At 41.2% G+C, this 19,550-nt stretch overlaps 1 protein-coding gene across 1 annotated transcript in view; it reads right to left on the reverse strand.

The window, feature by feature from the left end:
* LOC127655729 (pleckstrin homology domain-containing family G member 4B-like) overlaps window positions 1-19,550 on the reverse strand; it is a 55,805-nt gene that overhangs the window by 27,510 nt on the left and 8,745 nt on the right. Inside the window, exons 2-3 of the mRNA XM_052143693.1 lie at window positions 13,209-13,406; window positions 9,490-10,720 (exon numbers count right to left, since the gene is read on the reverse strand). Of these exons, the coding sequence (XP_051999653.1) occupies window positions 9,490-10,720; window positions 13,209-13,406 (1,429 nt within the window). The remainder of the gene's footprint in view (window positions 1-9,489; window positions 10,721-13,208; window positions 13,407-19,550) is intronic.

Below are 19,550 nucleotides of genomic sequence, written 5' to 3' on the forward strand. Positions count from 1 at the left end.
AATTAATTATGTCTATACTCGGGCTGAGCACTATAGGTAAGAAAAATAATAATAATAAAAATAAATAAATAAATATTTATATGGTATATATATATATATATATATATATATATATATATATATATATAAACACACACTCGAAACATTTTTAATTTAATAAAATGCCATAAAATTAAATAAAATTATAAATATTTAATTTATATAAATTTAAATGTGTTAAATATTACACAATTTCATTTTATGGAATTTTGTTATAAAATGTTAATATTAAAAATGAATAAAAATTATTAGAAATAGGCAAAAAAATATATATTTTATATATATATATATATATATATATATATATATATATATATAAAATAAAAATGTATGATATATAATATTACAAAAAATGTAAATAAAAATTAAAAAAAACAATTTAACACATTTTTTTTTATACAAATATTTTTGCCTATTTTTAATCTAACTAATAACATTTGATAACCAAAAAAAGCAATAAAATATGTTATATTTTTATTTACACAAATTTATATTTGCATATTTATTCAAAATCTTTTTATAATTTGTTGTGATCAAATAGATAAAGCAGAATACAAACAGATTTTTAGCTACAATCAAAATAATATAGAAGGTGAAAGAATACATAAAACAACACTAGCAATAATTAAAAATATATGATATTTCGAATAATAAATAATAATAATATACATACACAATGATAGTCATGACATGGTATGATATATATATTAAATATTATCAAATGTCTGTCAAATATCAAGACTGATTTTGAGCTATATTGCCCAGCCCAAATATAGACATACTTTAGTACACAATAAAACGACAAGAGTTACCATTTTTGTGCACACGGTTAATAGTAAAAATCTGTCTTATAATCTACGTGTCACTCAGTTAGAAAGATCGTGTTCGATGTGAGTCAATGTTGAGTCATGATGGAGACCAGGTGTGTGAACGCATGAGCAAACTCTTCAGATGACTGTAACACACACACTCAGTTTATAAGCCCTCAGGCTCCAGTTAAAGGAATGCTGCGACTGGCATTCTGGCATTCCCAGCTAAGGCAGATGTTTGTGAAATCTCTCCTGAATTGAAACCCTCAGGCTTTATCTTCTCAACGAGTTGCTCCAAAACACTACAACACAACCTCTCAGGATGAGGATAAAAAGCAGAGACCAACTTGTCTTTTAGCTTTGAGGTCATCTATATTCTAGTGCGCTCCGATTTAGTGCATTTTTAGCACATATGTGCATTTCAAAGCACCGTTTTTCTCTTCCGGGACTACAGACAACAAACACTGATGACTCATCCTGCAATCAGGGGCATATAAAACTTGTTGTCCAATAAAACACTCTCTACAATGACTAGCAATAGCATGTAACAAATCATAGTTCAAGGCTGACAAACTAAAAGCTAGTGGCTATTTAAAATAGGAGACAAGTCCTTCGAAACGTTCTGTCTCAACTTCCATTGGGATCGTTTTAATATGTTTTGTATGTTTATTATAAGACAACCTCCGGCACTGTATATGTACAGTATATAAACCTCATGAGACCCGAGCGTGACTACTGTGGAGAGCTATAGGATGCTCCCTTGCTCCCTATTTAGTGCATGACTTAACCTCCAGTGTGCTGTCTGTCTGCACTGATCTCAGAACAGTTATAGGAGAGCTATAGGATGCTCCCTTGCTCCCTATTTAGTGCATGACTTAACCTCCAGTGTGCTGTCTGTCTGCACTGATCTCAGAACAGTTATAGGAGAGCTATAGGATGCTCCCTTGCTCCCTATTTAGTGCATGACTTAACCTCCAGTGTGCTGTCTGTCTGCACTGGTCTCAGAACAGTTATAGGAGAGCTATAGGATGCTCCCTTGCTCCCTATTTAGTGCATGACTTAACCTCCAGTGTGCTGTCTGTCTGCACTGATCTCAGAACAGTTATAGGAGAGCTATAGGATGCTCCCTTGCTCCCTATTTAGTGCATGACTTAACCTCCAGTGTGCTGTCTGTCTGCACTGATCTCAGAACAGTTATAGGAGAGCTATAGGATGCTCCCTTGCTCCCTATTTAGTGCATGACTTAACCTCCAGTGTGCTGTCTGTCTGCACTGGTCTCAGAACAGTTATAGTAGAGCTATAGGATGCTCCCTTGCTCCCTATTTAGTGCATGACTTAACCTCCAGTGTGCTGTCTGTCTGCACTGGTCTCAGAACAGTTATAGGAGAGCTATAGGATGCTCCCTTGCTCCCTATTTAGTGCATGACTTAACCTCCAGTGTGCTGTCTGTCTGCACTGGTCTCAGAACAGTTATAGGAGAGCTATAGGATGCTCCCTTACTCCCTATTTGGTGCATGACTTAACCTCCAGTGTGCTGTCTGTCTGCACTGGTCTCAGAACAGTTATAGGAGAGCTATAGGATGCTCCCTTGCTCCCTATTTGGTGCATGACTTAATCTCCAGTGTGCTGTCTGTCTGCACTGGTCTCAGAACAGTTATAGGAGAGCTATAGGATGCTCCCTTGCTCCCTATTTGGTGCATGACTTAACCTCCAGTGTGCTGTCTGTCTGCACTGGTCTCAGAACAGTTATAGGAGAGCTATAGGATGCTCCCTTGCTCCCTATTTGGTGCATGACTTAACCTCCAGTGTGCTGTCTGTCTGCACTGGTCTCAGAACAGTTATAGGAGAGCTATAGGATGCTCCCTTGCTCCCTATTTAGTGCATGACTTAACCTCCAGTGTGCTGTCTGTCTGCACTGGTCTCAGAACAGTTATAGGAGAGCTATAGGATGCTCCCTTGCTCCCTATTTAGTGCATGACTTAACCTCCAGTGTGCTGTCTGTCTGCACTGATCTCAGAACAGTTTGAAATGCACCTTATTTTCATCATAACTCCATATAAAGCCTCTGAAAGACACATTTCTTTCTCAATGTGATAATGCACAGTTAATATTGGGTTTCTAATGAAAACACTAGTGAACATTGTGTTTAACAGCGTGCCGTTTCCAGATAAATCGCTCAAATTAAAAAAATGTCATATCGGATGAAACTAGAGACTCTAATCTTTTGACTCAAACAGGTTTTAATATTAACACGCAATTTAGTTTCTTACCAGATGTAGTTTTGTTGGCATTTCTCCCAAAGATAAACTCCGCTGTGGTCAGCGCCATGTTGTTTTGTCGAAAGTTTAACCCTTTAATGACAGCCTAGATTCTCCTGAACTGAGATCAGTCGGTTTAAATTAAATTAAATTATGCATAGCCTATAGCGAAGCCAAAATGTTACGTCCACGCATGCTGACGAGAGGTCTCAGGAGGTTAACGCTAACAGGCTACATGTAGCATTTGGGTAAAGTGTGCTATGTTTTCTCTGTCTCTGTCTCTGTATCAACATTATCCCACAAATGCTGTTGATTAATCTTCAATCCTTTAATCAAAGCAGTATTTCTTTGTTTTAGATTAAGACACATTACAGTCTCAATTAGGGCGACAATTTAAACAGATATAATTACACTAACTACAATTGAAAAAAAAAATAAATAAATAATTGATATAACTGATCAAAATGTTGATATTGCCTTAATTTATGTAATGGTGCCAAAAACATTATAATAAACAGCATTTTATAAAATATTGACTTTTAAAAAGGAAGTACTTGGACAAAGTAATTAGTTACTGTAATCTAATTACTTTTAGGCTACAAGTAAAGTAGTAGTGTAACTCATTACATTGTAATTGAATGTAATCAGATTAGTTACTGACTAAATACTAAATACTTCTAAGTACATTACTTGGGTTACAAATATTTTAATGATGTGCAATACAGTTAAAATGTAAATTCATATGTTCAAACGTCTTTTTGCATTTCGACAACGAACACGGAGAAAATAAACTTTATTTTATTAGCAGAAAAACAAAAAAGGGTTTTAGAAAGTAACTTAAAAGTAATGAATAAGTAACGTGATTACATTTTAATTAAGTAATCAACAAAGTAATCTGATTATAACTTTATGGAAGTAGTTTTAATAGTAATATAGTAATTTGTAGTGGATTACTTTTAAAAGTTTGATTTTAAAATAGCTTGATTTTTACCTCCCTTCGCTCGGATATAAAACTGTGTGCGCAATACAATTTGACAATAAACAACAATGTTCACAACACCACTACTCACTGGAAAGTAGCTTGTAACTTTGCATATGACATCTGAGAGCTAAAGCCGAGCTCTGTGGTATCATGGGAACTGGGATCTAACCACAAGGCACCTACGGGAATCGCAAAGGCCAAGTACAACCACATCACCTGTCATCTGATCCAGCCTCAAAGTCATTGGGATTTGTTTTTGGAAACAAAGTCTGAGCTGACCTCTACTTTGGTTGGGTTTAGTCATAGAATAGATATTACATCGAGATGGGTTCACACTAAGCCGTTATACAGCGGCCTCGCTAACTCAGCGGGACACAATAGTTCCCATTATGACTATGGGAAACCATCTGGATGGGAGCTGAAGAGCGGTGGGAGCGGAGCAGGTAGCGGGACACAGATGCTCCCTCAGGTGTGTCATCGGATCTGCCGTGGCTCTCAGCCGAGACTCAATGTCTCTGATTTTCATGTGCGGGAAAGGACGCCATCGAACACACGATGACAGAGAGGGGCTACACACACTCTTTCAGAAGGGGATTTACTTAAATCAATGAATGTGTTTGTGACATCATAAAGAGTAAGTAAAATGAGAGTCACAGAGTATGAATTCATATCTAAGGGCATGTTCACACGAGCACTTCCTTATACAGTAGAATGCAGGTGTCCCGACATGAGTTTTTAACAGTTGTAGCTCTTTTTTTACTTGACACGGGAAGTTGCGAGACTTGGAGCAATGGCCAAAGAAGTCCATCTAGTGCATGTTTACATAGGAAAATAATTGAAAAACAGCATGAAAGGATGTAAAACGTGTTTGGTGTGAACGCCCCCTAACAATGTCCTAACCAGGTGTAACGATGGGCAGCTGGTATAATATGGAAGAAGCAAGATTTTTGCTGTTTAGCTTGTTAAAGGAGCTGTAATTGATTTTAGCCATTTTAGAATTTCCCCAAACGGAGCCGTTTGATTAGCCACGCCCCCTTTCCCCAAAACCCCACACTCCAAAGATACCAAATGAGCTTTACTGTGACTGACATGAGTAGAAACGGTTGTCAAAAACAACAGCAGCACAACAGCGCCCTCATCTGGCAACTGTTATGAACAACATGGCATAAAAATGGCATTAAGCCTCAATATTTCGCTGTTGCACCAAATGATTGACAGGCAGAAAGCATCACTGTCTGCGGACAAACATTTGTTTGTTGTTTACGGAGTCTAGAGCTGTCACAGAGACCGGTGAGATATCTCACAACACTTATTTCAGTGATATCTTTCAGGGAGTAGTACATTTGTTTTGCAAACCTTTCCATTAAATGTAATTAATAGTTTGCACTTATACAACCCATTCACTTCATGTAATGAAGTAACCCACCTAAAGAATTCCGGACAGTTTGGAATTTCCTGCGGATAGGCCCAAACACTCCCCTCGCCTGCAGCATTAGACAGAAGGCAAAACGCTCTTGCTTTTAAACTTTCAATGGCAGGAAGAGCTAAAAAAAAAAACAGTGCAGTCTCCCCGGCAACATGTTCCCAAACGCGTTCAGCGCAGTATCGTGCCTTTGGGGTACGGGACCTCATCTGAACAGAACGTCTTGTTGGAAAGAAAAGCACGCCTATGTTGGGATGGGCCATGCCTGTCACTGAAACATTCCAAAACACAAACACTATTTGCCCTCACATGCAGACACGAGACATACATTCAGTCCAGAGGATTTACAAGCCTGCTCACAGACGAGCCAGTTGATGGACCTGCACTGTCCGAACCTTGGACTTGGGGTGGAACCTGACCGAAATGACCCGGGACCTCACTGAGCTGCATGCATCACCAAATGGGCCTGGGATTTTACATGGCAACTGGCGGGGAGGGGGTTGGGGGTAGAGCCAAAACTTGGTGAGTGGTGGGGGGGTGGGGGCAGTTTGGGTTCGTTGTCCTTTTCTGCATAAACAAAACGCGGCGCCGTTCTGCATAACACGCCAGCTCACTTTAGCTCATCACAGCCCAACCGCTCGGTTCTCCCGATGGCCAGTCCGCCCCCGATCGGCCTCAAAGTGCGTCGTCCCACCGGGAAAATGCCCGGTATGCCAGATTACCAGTCCAGCCCTGACCATGACTTGCACCGCACACACATAACTAATATTGGCATTATATTCATGATGTTTAGCCAGAGGGGAACAGGCACTTACAGTGAGCCTGGTGTCTCCCAAGGTTATTATTTATTTATCAAACTAAACATTGATCACGCTAAGACTTTACAGATATTACAGTCTCATTCTGTAAACTGTGTGTGTTGTGAAAAGCGCTATACAAATAAAAATGACTTGACTTGACCTGCATTTAGCTGCAGGCGATGCAGTAATTACCCACCACAGCACTGAACCACAACAGACCGTCTGTAAACCCTCAGGATGTCTGATTTCAAAAGGGAAGCTAGTTCTGGTTTCTGCCAGAATGAGGGAACGTCCAGTACGTTGTTTAGAAGGTAAAACAGGTTCTCAAGAGTCACGCTATTGGTCAGAACTGTGATCAGCATTCCTATTAACCAATCAGATTTTAGGCTAAGGTTTAAGCTAGGGTTAAGGCGCCAATCTACTTCAGGTCACTTTTAAATCGAAGAATGAGTGCGAACGAAATCTGGCCAAAAATGTGTTTTCGTGTTTGTTGCGGTAGTTTGAAACCGCGCTCTTACTGCCATTGGTCCATGTGATAGGTGGGTGTGACTTGGTGCTCCGCCTACTTTTATCTTCTTCGTTTCATTTCTTCAATTATTCAAGATCAGTCGACATGAACACACTTGCGTTGGAGTCTTTCGCTTGCTTTTGCTCACATGCCAATGATGACGAGATGATTATTTTCAATTTGAGCAAGTATAACGTGCTGATCAGGGGTTAGCATCTCTAATCTGGCAACCGAGAGGATGTTAAAAGCTTGTGGAGGCCCGTTGGATTCCAGTGCAAGATAGTTGAAATATCTAATGTATCATGTTAGACAAAGATAAACATGGTCTGTGTGTGGTTCAGAACAAACCAGTGACACTGATCTGAGTGCATGTGCATGGCGGCGCTCTCAGATCAGTTCACGTGCATTGTGAAATCAAAGTAATGCAGGTTCAAGCATCCGTGCAATTACAAACATTAATAACCGCAACAAGATATTATACAGTTCTACAAACGGGGCATCGTATAACAGAAAAGGCGACGATCACAGTGTTTCAGGAAATGTGGAACATTGTAAACTGTTCAATAAACATTGCATTTTCTGTGTCAAAATAAAAGCCCCAGGAGGAGGTGAAGTAGATACGACAGCACTTTCAGTGTCAAAATAAAAGCCCCAGGAGGAGGTGAAGTAGATACGACAGCCCTTTCAGTGTCAAAATAAAAGCCCCAGGAGGAGGTGAAGTAGATACGACAGCCCTTTCAGTGTCAAAATAAAAGCCCCAGGAGGAGGTGAAGTAGATACGACAGCCCTTTCAGTGTCAAAATAAAAGCCCCAGGAGGAGGTGAAGTAGATACGACAGCCCTTTCAGTGTCAAAATAAAAGCCCCAGGAGGAGGTGAAGTAGATACGACAGCCCTTTCAGTGTCAAAATAAAAGCCCCAGGAGGAGGTGAAGTAGATACGACAGCCCTTTCAGTGTCAAAATAAAAGCCCCAGGTGGAGGTGAAGTAGATACGACAGCACTTTCAGTGTCAAAATAAAAGCCCCAGGAGGAGGTGAAGTAGATACGACAGCCCTTTCAGTGTCAAAATAAAAGCCCCAGGTGGAGGTGAAGTAGATACGACAGCACTTTCAGTGTCAAAATAAAAGCCCCAGGAGGAGGTGAAGTAGATACGACAGCCCTTTCAGTGTCAAAATAAAAGCCCCAGGTGGAGGTGAAGTAAACGGGACAGAAATAAATAACTTTGTATAATGCAAATCTGACAATCAGAACAATAATGATAATTCAGCATTTATTATATTATAATTGTAAATATTTTTAAAACATATTATAATAATAAAACCTGACGCGGGGCCAGTAATAAATTAGTATTCTGCAATGTTCAACTGGGGTTTCAACATCTGAAGGATCTTTTAAATAATCCTTTTTATTAAGCTACTTTGATCTATCATTCTAATTGAAATATAAATATAATGTGCATATCAAGCTCCCTTGTGTTAATTTAATGAAAAAATAATTATTTTTAAATAGATTTTTATCTGGGGGTCTGGGTCTCAGCGAGTATTGAGTACTATCGCACCTGGAGTTGTGAGTTTGAATCCAGGGCGTGCTAAGTGACTCCAGTCAGGCCTCCTTAGCAACCAAATTGGCCCGGTTGCTAGGGAGGGTAGAGTCACATGGGGTAACCTCCTTGTGGTCACTATAATGTGGTTCTCGCTCTCAATGGGGCGTGTGGTGAGTTGTGTGTGGCTCGTGGAGAGTAGCATGAGCCTCCACATGCTGTGAGTCTCCTAAGCAACCAAATTGGCCCAGTTGCTAGGGAGGTTAGAGTCACATGGGGTAACCTCCTCGTGGTGGTGATTAGTGGTTCTCGCTCTCAATGGGGCGTGTGGTGAGTTGTGTGTGGATTGTGGAGAGTAGCATGAGCCTCCACATGCCGTGAGTTTCCGCGGTGTCATGCACAACGAGTCACGTGATCAGATGCGCGGATTGAAGTGAGTAACCGCGCCACCATGGGGACCTCCTAAGTAGTGGGAATTGGGCATACCAAATTGGGCAGAAAAAGGGGAATAAAATAATTACAAAAAATAGATAGAATAGAATAGATAGGAATATTGAATCTACTTAGCTACAATGGCTGGTTGGATGAAATGGTGGTTCCTCTGATAAAAGAAAACTACTTTTTAACAACTTTTGAGGCATTTTAGAACAAATATATAGTTATCAAGATATATATCGACAAGGGTGTAGATTTGGCTTGAACATTGGGGAGTTACAGTGTGAAGAATTTACATGTTTCCATTGATCATTGTATAAATATTGGGGGTGGGTTACTTGCTTGTTTTGATTATTTGGGGGGGGGGGGGGTTACCTCCTCCATCCCCTGTATCAACCTTCTTTCTAGCTCTGAGTAAAGGCCGAAGAAAAACTTTGCAGTGAGTGTTTGGAGTTAGGGTTATGTTTTAGGATCAGGGGTTAGGTTAGCAGTTTAATTACAGATGTAATTATATGCATGCACTTTAAATGTAAGCCTTAGTGGGTTCTTGGTGCACCTGCAGGAGATCCAAATCTAAAATCCGAAATGAATCCTGCTCTCCCAATATAAAAAAGAAGACAAGAATCCCCAAAAAGATACTCTGCAGTGTTCTTTATGTATGGAGCATTTTCAAAGGGCTGAAAAATTATATTTTACCTGAGTTCTCTTTGCTGCTCCGTTTCTCTAAGCCAGGAAAGGCCGCCTCCAAGTCCAGTTTGCCGAAACGGAACGTATAACCGTTCATAAGTTTCTTTGGAAGTCCACTACATGATCCACCAGAGGAAGATCGAGTCCGATGACCTTTAACCTGCGAGCCTTTGTTAGTACGTTCAAGAGATTTGGAGCGTCTCTCCCCTGGACTGAGCTCAGCACTTTTAACACCCTGCGTTTGTGGGACGTGAGAACCGGAGCGAGATTCATCACCTCCCAAACATTCACGGGCAGAGATCCTTCGAGGAACCTGCTCCTTTGGAACGGAGCGGCTGTCTGAACCTCTTTGCAGTCTTGGCTCTGACTCTGTTGCCTCTTCCAGAATTGATTCGGAGCTGGAGCCCAGATTCATCGGGTTCTGCAGCGCCTCCATATATGACTTACGGAAAAGCCGCCGCGACTCAAAAGCCGCAGAATCTCTAGGATGGCGTTTACGAAGGCTGGGATTACTGAGGTCCGTGCTAAACGAAAGGCTTTTGTGACCAATTCCACCTTCGCTTCTGCCAAAACCCTGATCCGGGCTGCACAAGGTGGGTGTCTGGGGAAGGGAGTGCGTTTTGGACATGGGACTTTGCTTATCCATCTGGTGCAAGGTTGAGTCTTCCGGGTGGTGGGAGCTGATGCCCATATCCGTGAGGCTACGACTGAGGACGGGTTCCGACACAGTGGACTCCGCCCCTTGTGAGTGCAGGGACTCTCTGGAGCTGCGGCGACTGTCCAGCGTTCCCGTAGAGCCGCGGGTGCTGCAGGTGCTCAGCTGGCCTCGCAAGACTTCACCGCCACTCCGCGCCTGCATGATGGCGTCGGCAGTGCTGGTCACGAACAAAGGGTTTACCACGTTCTTCCAGGGTGTGCGGTAGACCACGGCGCCTGTGCTGAGGAGACAGTTCTGGAGAGGGTGCAGATTGCGCTCATGGGTTACATTCTGCAAGAAGTCAGGCGTGAAGACGTTGCCGTACATGCTCTCGGCGACTGGGATCTCTGCAATGGCTTGCCCGCTCCCCGAAAGGCATTTTATGACCAGTTTGGCAGCCTTGCGGCCTAAAGGAACCACCTGAAGGTAGAAATCTCCCTGCCTCAGGCGTACTTTATGCAGGGGTGCAAGCTGCAGAACCACTTTCTCATGTAAACACAGTGGCCATCCTTCGTGGTACAGCAACAGGCCTTTGAATCGGAGCTGTGGAAAAAAGGACAAATTATTCCAATTTAATTCCACATTCCTTACAGATGTCCTTCATATGCAGGTTACACTTTTAAAAAGTGGTTAGCAACAATACAAGTTACTAAAGAAGTAACTAACTACATTTAAGTCTACTTAAAGGTGCATATGGGAGACCAGGTCAAGTTGTCACTAGGTACATTTTTGAAAGTCAGTTTCTGCATAGCCACATACCTTGTAGTCTTGGCTACTTTCAAAGTTTTTGCCCAGGACAAAAATACAGGTAACTGAACACACGTTGACATACAAGATAGAGTGGTATGTTGTCAGACTACATGGGGTAAGTAGCCACAATGGAACCTGCCTTTAAACCAGCGGCGTAGATGTGAAGATTAGCGTGTTTCCACTATTAGCGTGTTTCCACCAGTGCATGCCAGGGCCAGTTACGTTCCCACTGTTACTTCCGGGGCATCATCGTGCCTCCTCTGGGCTTCCTATGGGCCAATAGCCAAGCACCCTGGCCTGCCGATTACCCTTGGGTCAAAGAAGGCCAACTGGGGACTGAGGTGGGAGAATGTGGTCAAATGTGGAGTTTCTCTGGGTCAGAGCAGAAGGTCAACACCAAGATACTCATTTCCCAATTTTTCAAGCTATCTAGTCACCAGCTTACCTCAACAGATCAACTGAGAATAGAGAATCGTCAGTACTGGTCAGTAGATGAAATCAGGGATCTTTTGAATATTTGGGCAAGTTGTGTATCCAGCACACAACAGTATAGGTTCAGGAATAAAATGCTGTGTTTTTTTCAAGGGCTAGCTAGTCTCCAGAGACTGATACTTCAGCTTGAGCTTCCCTGTTGTGATACTGCCGGGATGTGCAACGTTGGCACCAGGGTGGCGTATTAAGGGCGGGTTTTAAGGCAACGCTACAGGGCTATTGGCCCAATGGTGGGAATTCAGATCGATTTCGGTCTTGCGGCTCGAGGTCTGAGGTTATTAGCCTGTCTGACCAGTTGATAGCCCTGGCTCGCAATGGCCGACAGTGGAAAAGAAGCTATTGTGGGGCAACGGGGGATGGTGTCACCACTTTCACAACCACAAAAACTAAATCTACACTTCTTAAAATGTGCATGTGCATTAAACAGCCTGTTATAGTCTTTTCAGCCAAATTTAACAAGTAAAATAATTATGAGGCACAAAAGGATTCATTAAACAACAAAAATGTAAAGGGTAACATACAAAAATATAAAAACATTGTGGCCAACACATTACAATTTATACATTTATGCCAATTAAAACACATGACAATTGCATATCGTGGCACCGTTTTGTGGTCCGTTCTACATAACGCAGCGGCTCATTTTAGCTTATTGCGGCCCATTCAGCCAATTTTGTGGCCGACCCACTGGCCCGTTAGGGTCTCCCGATGGCCAGTCCACCCCTGATCGGCCCCAAAGTGCGTCGGCCCACCGGGAAAATGCCTGAAATGCCAGATTACCAGTCCAGCCCTGATAGCAACCATGTCACCCGGCAGCTCTTTCCTGGTTGCCCACTATCGCTAAGCAGGGTTGAGCCTGGCCAGTATCTGGACGGGAGACCTCCTGGGGCAATCTAAGTTTGCTGCTGGAAGAGTTATTAGGGAGGCCACTAGGGGGTGCTCACCCTGTGGTCTGTGTGGGTCTTAATGCCCCAGTATAGTGACGGGGACTCTGTAATGTAAAAATGCACTGTCCTTCAGATGAGATGTTAAAATGAGGTCAAGACTCTCTGTGGTCATTAAAAATCCTAGGGCACTTCTTGTAAAGAGTAGGAGTGTAACCCTGGTGTCCTGGCCAAATTCCCCCCATTGGCCCCTATCTATAATGGCCTCCTAATAATCTCCATCCCTGAATTGGCTACATCACTCTACTCTCTCCTCTCCACCAATAGCTGGTGTGTGGTGGGCGTTCTGGTACACTATGGCTGCGGTCGCATCATCCAGGTGGATGCTGGACATTGGTGGAGGTTGAGGAGAACCCTCAAATGCAGCACAAACAAGTAGTGACTCTCTCAAAGAGTCCAAGTTCAGGAAAGTCGTTGTCTGAAAGTAATAATCCCAGCGTTGAACACAACAGCATACGGTTTCAGAAATGCACTCAAACAATGCTACTCTGCAGAAATCAAACACCTCCCATAGCGTTTAATTTCACACTGATCCTCTTTGCCAAGTTCACTGCGGTGACTTCAATACACTCTTTCACTCGTTCATACTCTCTCTCAGGCTCCCACTCGAGCAAAGCTCTTTCTCTGAAGACAAGTCTTAAGCAAGTCAGTCAAGCTTGTTTTAAGGCCGTTGATAACAGAGTCGAGGTGTGCGGTATAAAAAGAACACCATTATCTGAGCGTGAAAATATAGGGCAAATAATATCATAAAAAATAATGTAAAGTAATAGTGAGTGGGTTCTTCTTAAGTCCGTATTTATAGACTAGGTAATGCTTTTGTCACACAAAGTGTCCAATGCACTCACACAGGCCTCGTGTTTGATAATGTACAGGATTCTCTTGGCAGGAAGCAGGAAGTCGAGGAAACAGCGCAGGCCGTCACCGCGGTACTGTCTCTCCACCACACTGAAGAGCTGCCACAGTACGGTAGCCGCGGTCGAGCTGAATGGAGGATAAAGAGTGGAGAGGATGCTCTGAATGCAATTATCCAAAGATTCGGAGTCCTGCAACAAAACAAACAACAAGTGAGTTAGACTTGACATACGCAATGACGAGAGCCACATTATAGCGACCACAAGGAGGTTACCCCAAATGACTCTACCCTCCCTAGCAACCGGGCCAATTTGGCTGCTTAGGAGACCTGGCTGGAGTCACTCAGCATGCCCTAGCAACTCCAGGGGTGGTAGTCAGCTTCAATACTCGCTGAGCTACCCAGACCCCCAAGAATGCAATTTTAATATCTTAATTAAATGGAAACATTGGCCTGTTCACACAAAGCTATAATTTGGCTTAATTATAGAGGTCAACCGATATATCGGTTTTACCGATTATGCGTTACGATAGCTGTTTTTTGAACTATCGGTTATCATCAAAAATCATAATGAATAAAGTCGTTATTCACAAAAATTATTTTACCCTCCATAAATCTCTATAATCTCATTTTCCTTCGAAGTGTCGCTTAATGTTCGGTTACGACACATGTTGGAATCAATTTAGAGGTCGACCGATATATCGGTTTTACCGATTATGCGGCACGACGGCAGTTTATTTAAACTATCGGTTATCGTGAAAATTCATAATGAATAAAGTCGTTATTCACTATAAAAAAAAATGTTACCCTTCTTAAATCTCTATAATCTCATTCTCCTTTGAATTATTTTTTTCATGTTTGGTTACGACACATGCTGGAATCAATTTAGAGGTCGACCGATATATCGGTTTTACCGATTATGCGGCACGACGGCTGTTTTTTTAAACTATCGGTTATCGTCTAAAGTCCAAATGAATAAAGTCGTTATTCACAAAAATAATTTTACCCTCCATAAATCTCTATAATCTAATTTTCCTTCGAAGTGTCACTTAATGTTCGGTTATGACACATGCTGGAATCAATTGTTTGCTAACAATGACGGGAAAAGAGTTGTGATGCGTTTAACAGCCTTGTATTTAAATTTGAACATGAACAAGAATGCAATTTGAATATAACCTGCTCACACAAAGCTATCGTATGGCTTAATTATAGAGGTCGACCGATATATCGGTTTTACCGATTATGCGGCTCGACGGCTGTTTTTTTAAACTATCGGTTTCCTTGAAAATTCATAATGAATAAAGTCGTTATTCACAAAAATGATTTTACCCTTCGTAAATCTCTATAATCTCATTTTCCTTCAAAGTGTCGCTTAATGTTCGGTTACGACACATGTTGGAATCAATTTGAGGTCGACCGATATATCGGTTTTACCAATTATGCGGCACGACGGCAGTTTATTTAAACTATCGGTTATCGTGAAAATTCATAATGAATAAAGTCGTTATTCACTATCAAATATTTACCCTTCGTAAATCTCTATAATCTCATTCTCCTTTGAATAGTTTTTTCATGTTTGGTTACGACACATGCTGGAATCAATTTAGAGGTTGACCGATATATCGGTTTTACCGATTATGCGTCACAACAGCTGTTTTCCGTGAAATATCATAATGAAAAAAGTCACTATTCACTAATCGTATCTGCAAAATCAAATATTGGTTGACCTTTACTTAAGTATACTTCAAATGTAGCATACAAAGCATATGGACTACTTTTATGATATTTTCTGGTACATTTCTGTCCATTTTGGAGATCTTAATTGTCCAAAAAGCAGTGAAATCTACTTTTTTTGTTCCACAAAAAACAGCACATGGACTTGGAACAACTTGAGATTAAATTAAACTTTTTTGGGTGCACTATTACTTTAAATTTCTCTTGATATTGGGCACAAAAACATGAAACTGAATCACACCATATGATTGTAAACAGTACAGTAGTACATCATTCCTCCTCCATGGCCACCATGTTGTTTTTGGTTTGGTTGGTGAGACTGTTTGGGTTGAAATTCCTGATTCCTGATTGACCTGTGATGGTCACAAGTTCAAATCCACAACCCCACTTTACACACACAACAGGATGTCAGGAGGTCGCGGGACGCTGATGAGACAGGAAGCATCTGTCAATGTAACGTCATTGACTGGACAATAACAGGCGGGTTGGAAAATCCTGTCTCTGATGCGGCTCTGTATCATATCTGTTGAGGCCTGGATTTTCCCGCAGGATATGTTCACACCAACCTCCTCTACTTAAATAATCGTGACCTCAGCCGGTCAACATTAGCTTTAGCCTTTAGGCTGCAGAAGCCAGTAGACATGATCTTGTTGTTGTTTGAGTGACAAGACATGTTGAAGAAAACTCAAAGCGAGATCTTGTGGTTTACCCGTTTGTTTGGCGCCATTGGCACCATATTATACAATGAGTTTCCACATGCCACGATTCCTCCACAGGGCAGCCATTGTTTCATTCCTCCTGCAGAAACTCTAGGAAACTAAATTACCCACACTAGCAGTGCAGCTCACACCGCTCCAGAAATATCAGCTCTTACTGAAACCACAGGGAAGAGACGAACCGCACTGTGAAGGAAAAGCTAACAATAGGAGGAAAGGCAACATGATTTCTAACATCATTCAAGGGCGCTTTTTTAGGACTACAACATGGCTGGATAATGGAGGGCCCTCAGCCTCCAAAACCTCATGTCATGCGTGTCAAGATTGCCAAAGTTTGTGCGAACGGACCACAAGGGCCCCTGGTTCCTCAGCGCATACAACAGAACCAATACCATGCAATCCCACTCAGCTTGGGTCTTAACCAATCATTTTAAAGGAAGCATCCAAGTTCAAACTTAATTTTTTTATATAAAAATCGAAATTATATAAAAAAGCTATAATTTGGCTTAATTATAGAGGTCAACCGATATATCGTTTTTTCTGATTATGTGGCACGCTAACAGTTTTTTTAAACTATCGGTTATCGTCTAAAGTCTCAATGAATAAAGTCGTTATTCACTATAAAATTAGTATCCTTCGTAAATCTCTGTAATCTCATTCTCTTTCTAATTGTTTTTTCATGTTTGGTTACGACACATGTTAGAATCAATTTAGAGGTTGACCGATATATCGGTTTTACCGATTATGCGTTACGATAGCTGTTTTTTGAACTATCGGTTATCGTCTAAAGTCCAAATGAATAAAGTTGTTATTCACTAGACAAAAAATACAGCAAAAAATCCACATTTCAATGTTTAAAGATTAATTCGCACTACCTCAACAAATGGCAACAAACACCAACATCCGACGATTGTTGGGTTCTGTAGGATCATTGTGTTCACCCTGTTGGCGACTAGGTGTCCGTTGTTGTCCATTTTCACTGATTTAATGCGTTCAATTTGCGTTTGTTGGGTCTTGGGATGTTTGAGCAGTCGTTATGCTTTTTTTCTCCAACAAACTCATCGCAAACCAGTGTTATTTTCGCTAACAAAAACTAAAATTGAACCCTTACAAAAAATCTCCTACAAACTAGCCGCACGCAAACTTGCCACTTATTATTTTTACATGCAAATGAGCTTGTAATTTGCCGCAAATGTTTGACATAAGTTTGCATCTTTTATCACTGGGTGTGATAAACCTCCAGCAAACCTTTGGAAACAATGGACAAAATTGTGGCTACTTGCATACACGTATGTGGCAATAATGAAGAGTTTACGAGCCCCTTAGAGGACAGAGTATAGTTTGCGTTACCTCACAATACATTTACCATGGTTTTACTACAGTAACCATATTTTAACCATGATACTTGAAGTGAAACTACATTGATCATACTGTAAAACGAAAACTATGGTGATAAAAATCAAAATTTTTGGGTAATTATGGTTTTACTATACAAATATCATAGTTTAACTATGGCTTTACTATAGTAATATTGTAGACTGTAGTAACTATAGTTTTGGTGGAAATAATTTTCTATAGTGATATTGTAGTAACCAAGTGTGCCGCACAAGCCCTCAAAAGTGAAGCCAAAACATCTCGATCGCCCCCCGGTGACTGGTCCTAGTGTAGGTCATAAACCCCGCCTCCCCATGTTATTCAACGGGACGTGAGACCAACTAAACAATTAAATTACACTTCACATATCTTTTTTCCAAAGATAGTTTCTGTCATTTAATGTCGTTTCTATCACGTTGATGTCATTTCAAGTGTTTGTTTTCAAAATAAGTTTGTTTTTAGTTATTTGATGCTATAAAAACGCTGCTGTGACATCATGATTGACAGCTGTGATTGACAGGTTCTCTGAGTGAAGTAGTCACTGAAGCACCAACTGACTTTTTTTCGGGATCTTCGGAGGTCTGAGGAGATTGGAGCTTTAAATGTAATATCTAAATTTCTATAATTAATTATTTCACACCATCATAAGTCAAAAGTCAAAGGTGCAGGGGCGTGTGCTTGCGATTGATTCAGCGAGAGTGAGGGCGGGGCATTGATTTCGCGGCTTTACTTCCTGCTCACTACTGCGCAGGTCTGGTCCCGAAATCGCAACTCAATCGCAGACTCAAGTCCCAAGATGTCAGCGCCATATCGGGACACTGGCGGCTTCAGTTCTCACCAATGGAAAAGAGCGAAGGGGCGTCACCCATCTTTTTTTACAATCTATGGTAGTAAACATGACTAACCATGTTTTGGTTTTTGGCGGGAAAAAAGAAATTCCGCCCTGTGCCCACAAATCTCATTTGAATGTGAAAATAATCAGTGGCGAACTTGCGGCAACTTTGTTGCAAATTTGCCAGAACTCTTGTTTTTTGTAAGAGTAAATAAAAACGTTTTCGTTAACTGAAAAAAAAAGTAAAAAAATAACGTGGACTGACAAACCAAACTAAAACTAAAATACTTTTTATAAATACTCCAAAACTAACTAAAATAGAAAAAAGAATGCGTTTCAACGTTGCCGCTAGGAGCACTATAGTGGACATTTAGAGTTGCTAAGCTACAACAACTTTTCTGTACAGCAACACATCTATTTGAACGTAACTCTATCGCCCCCTTGAGAACTGAAGTTTGTTCGCACCACAGTAACGCTGTTAAGTGCACGTTAAGCATGTTGAACCAGACCGTGCATTGGCCAAATGCCTATAGGCCAGAAACATCCCCAGGGGCCTTGCAAGACCATGATCTGGCCTTAACCTTGGGTAGATCTTTTGAAAAACATGTTTTGAGAAAAACAGTTGGCCTAAACTACAAACTTTAGTCAGTGCAGTCTGCATATCAGTGTGCATCCACCCAAAACATTACTTTTAAGTTGGAGAAGACTAAACATATGGCTAGAAAGGAGGACTTCAAGAGAGAAGATAAGTGTGGCTTTGAAGAAGGAAGATACAGTAAATAAGAATGGGCGAAGGGAGAGGTAGTGACGCATTTCCATAACCTTGAAACAGTTATTTCACCTGGCTGAGGCCAGTTAAAATGCTTTAAATAGTAGCCAGCGCACAAGTGTGGGCTGAGAGGAACCGTACATGTGTGTGGCATCTGTGAAGACACAAATCAGCGAGGGATCCGCCCTATTTCATGGTGTTTATGGTCGACTGTTTAAGTGCTGCATCAGACCTGGGCCCGTAATTATATTGGTGACTAAAGGACATGGATTCCAGGTGGTGCGCTATTGCCTTGTACTTTACAAAAACAAAAGATATGCTACCAAGGCACCTACCACAGAAGCTGAACAGCAGAGCTGAGGAACATACATGTGATGGGTATTTCACTTTGTGGTGCTTGTTTAGGCAAGCAACGCTACTATTGCTCATAAGGTTAGGGATTTAAAGAAAAATTTAAAACTCACACCAAGTATTACATTTTGCGCAATGCACAAGAATGATTTCCCAACTAGTGCAAATTGTTGAGGGGAGATGCACTTTACAATTCTAAACATTCAGACTTGTGTCTGACGGACAATAAAATGAGCGAACGTCATAACCACAAAGCAACATGCTAAAAACACCTAGAACACCTTAACAACAACATAGCAACATGCTAAAAACATCTAGAACACTTTAGTAACCACATAGCAACATACTAAAAACACCTAGAGCACCTTAACAACCTCATAGCAACATGCTAAAAACATCTAGAACACCTTAACAACAACATAGCAACATGCTAAAACTCCTAGAACACATCAGCAACCACATAGCAACATACTAAAAACACCTAGAGCACCTTAACTACCACATAGCAACATGCTAAAAACATCTAGAACACTTTAGTAACCACAGAGCAACATACTAAAA

The sequence above is a fragment of the Xyrauchen texanus genome, chromosome 15 (genome assembly GCF_025860055.1).
Source record: "Xyrauchen texanus isolate HMW12.3.18 chromosome 15, RBS_HiC_50CHRs, whole genome shotgun sequence".
Classification (NCBI taxonomy): Eukaryota; Metazoa; Chordata; class Actinopteri; order Cypriniformes; family Catostomidae; genus Xyrauchen; species Xyrauchen texanus.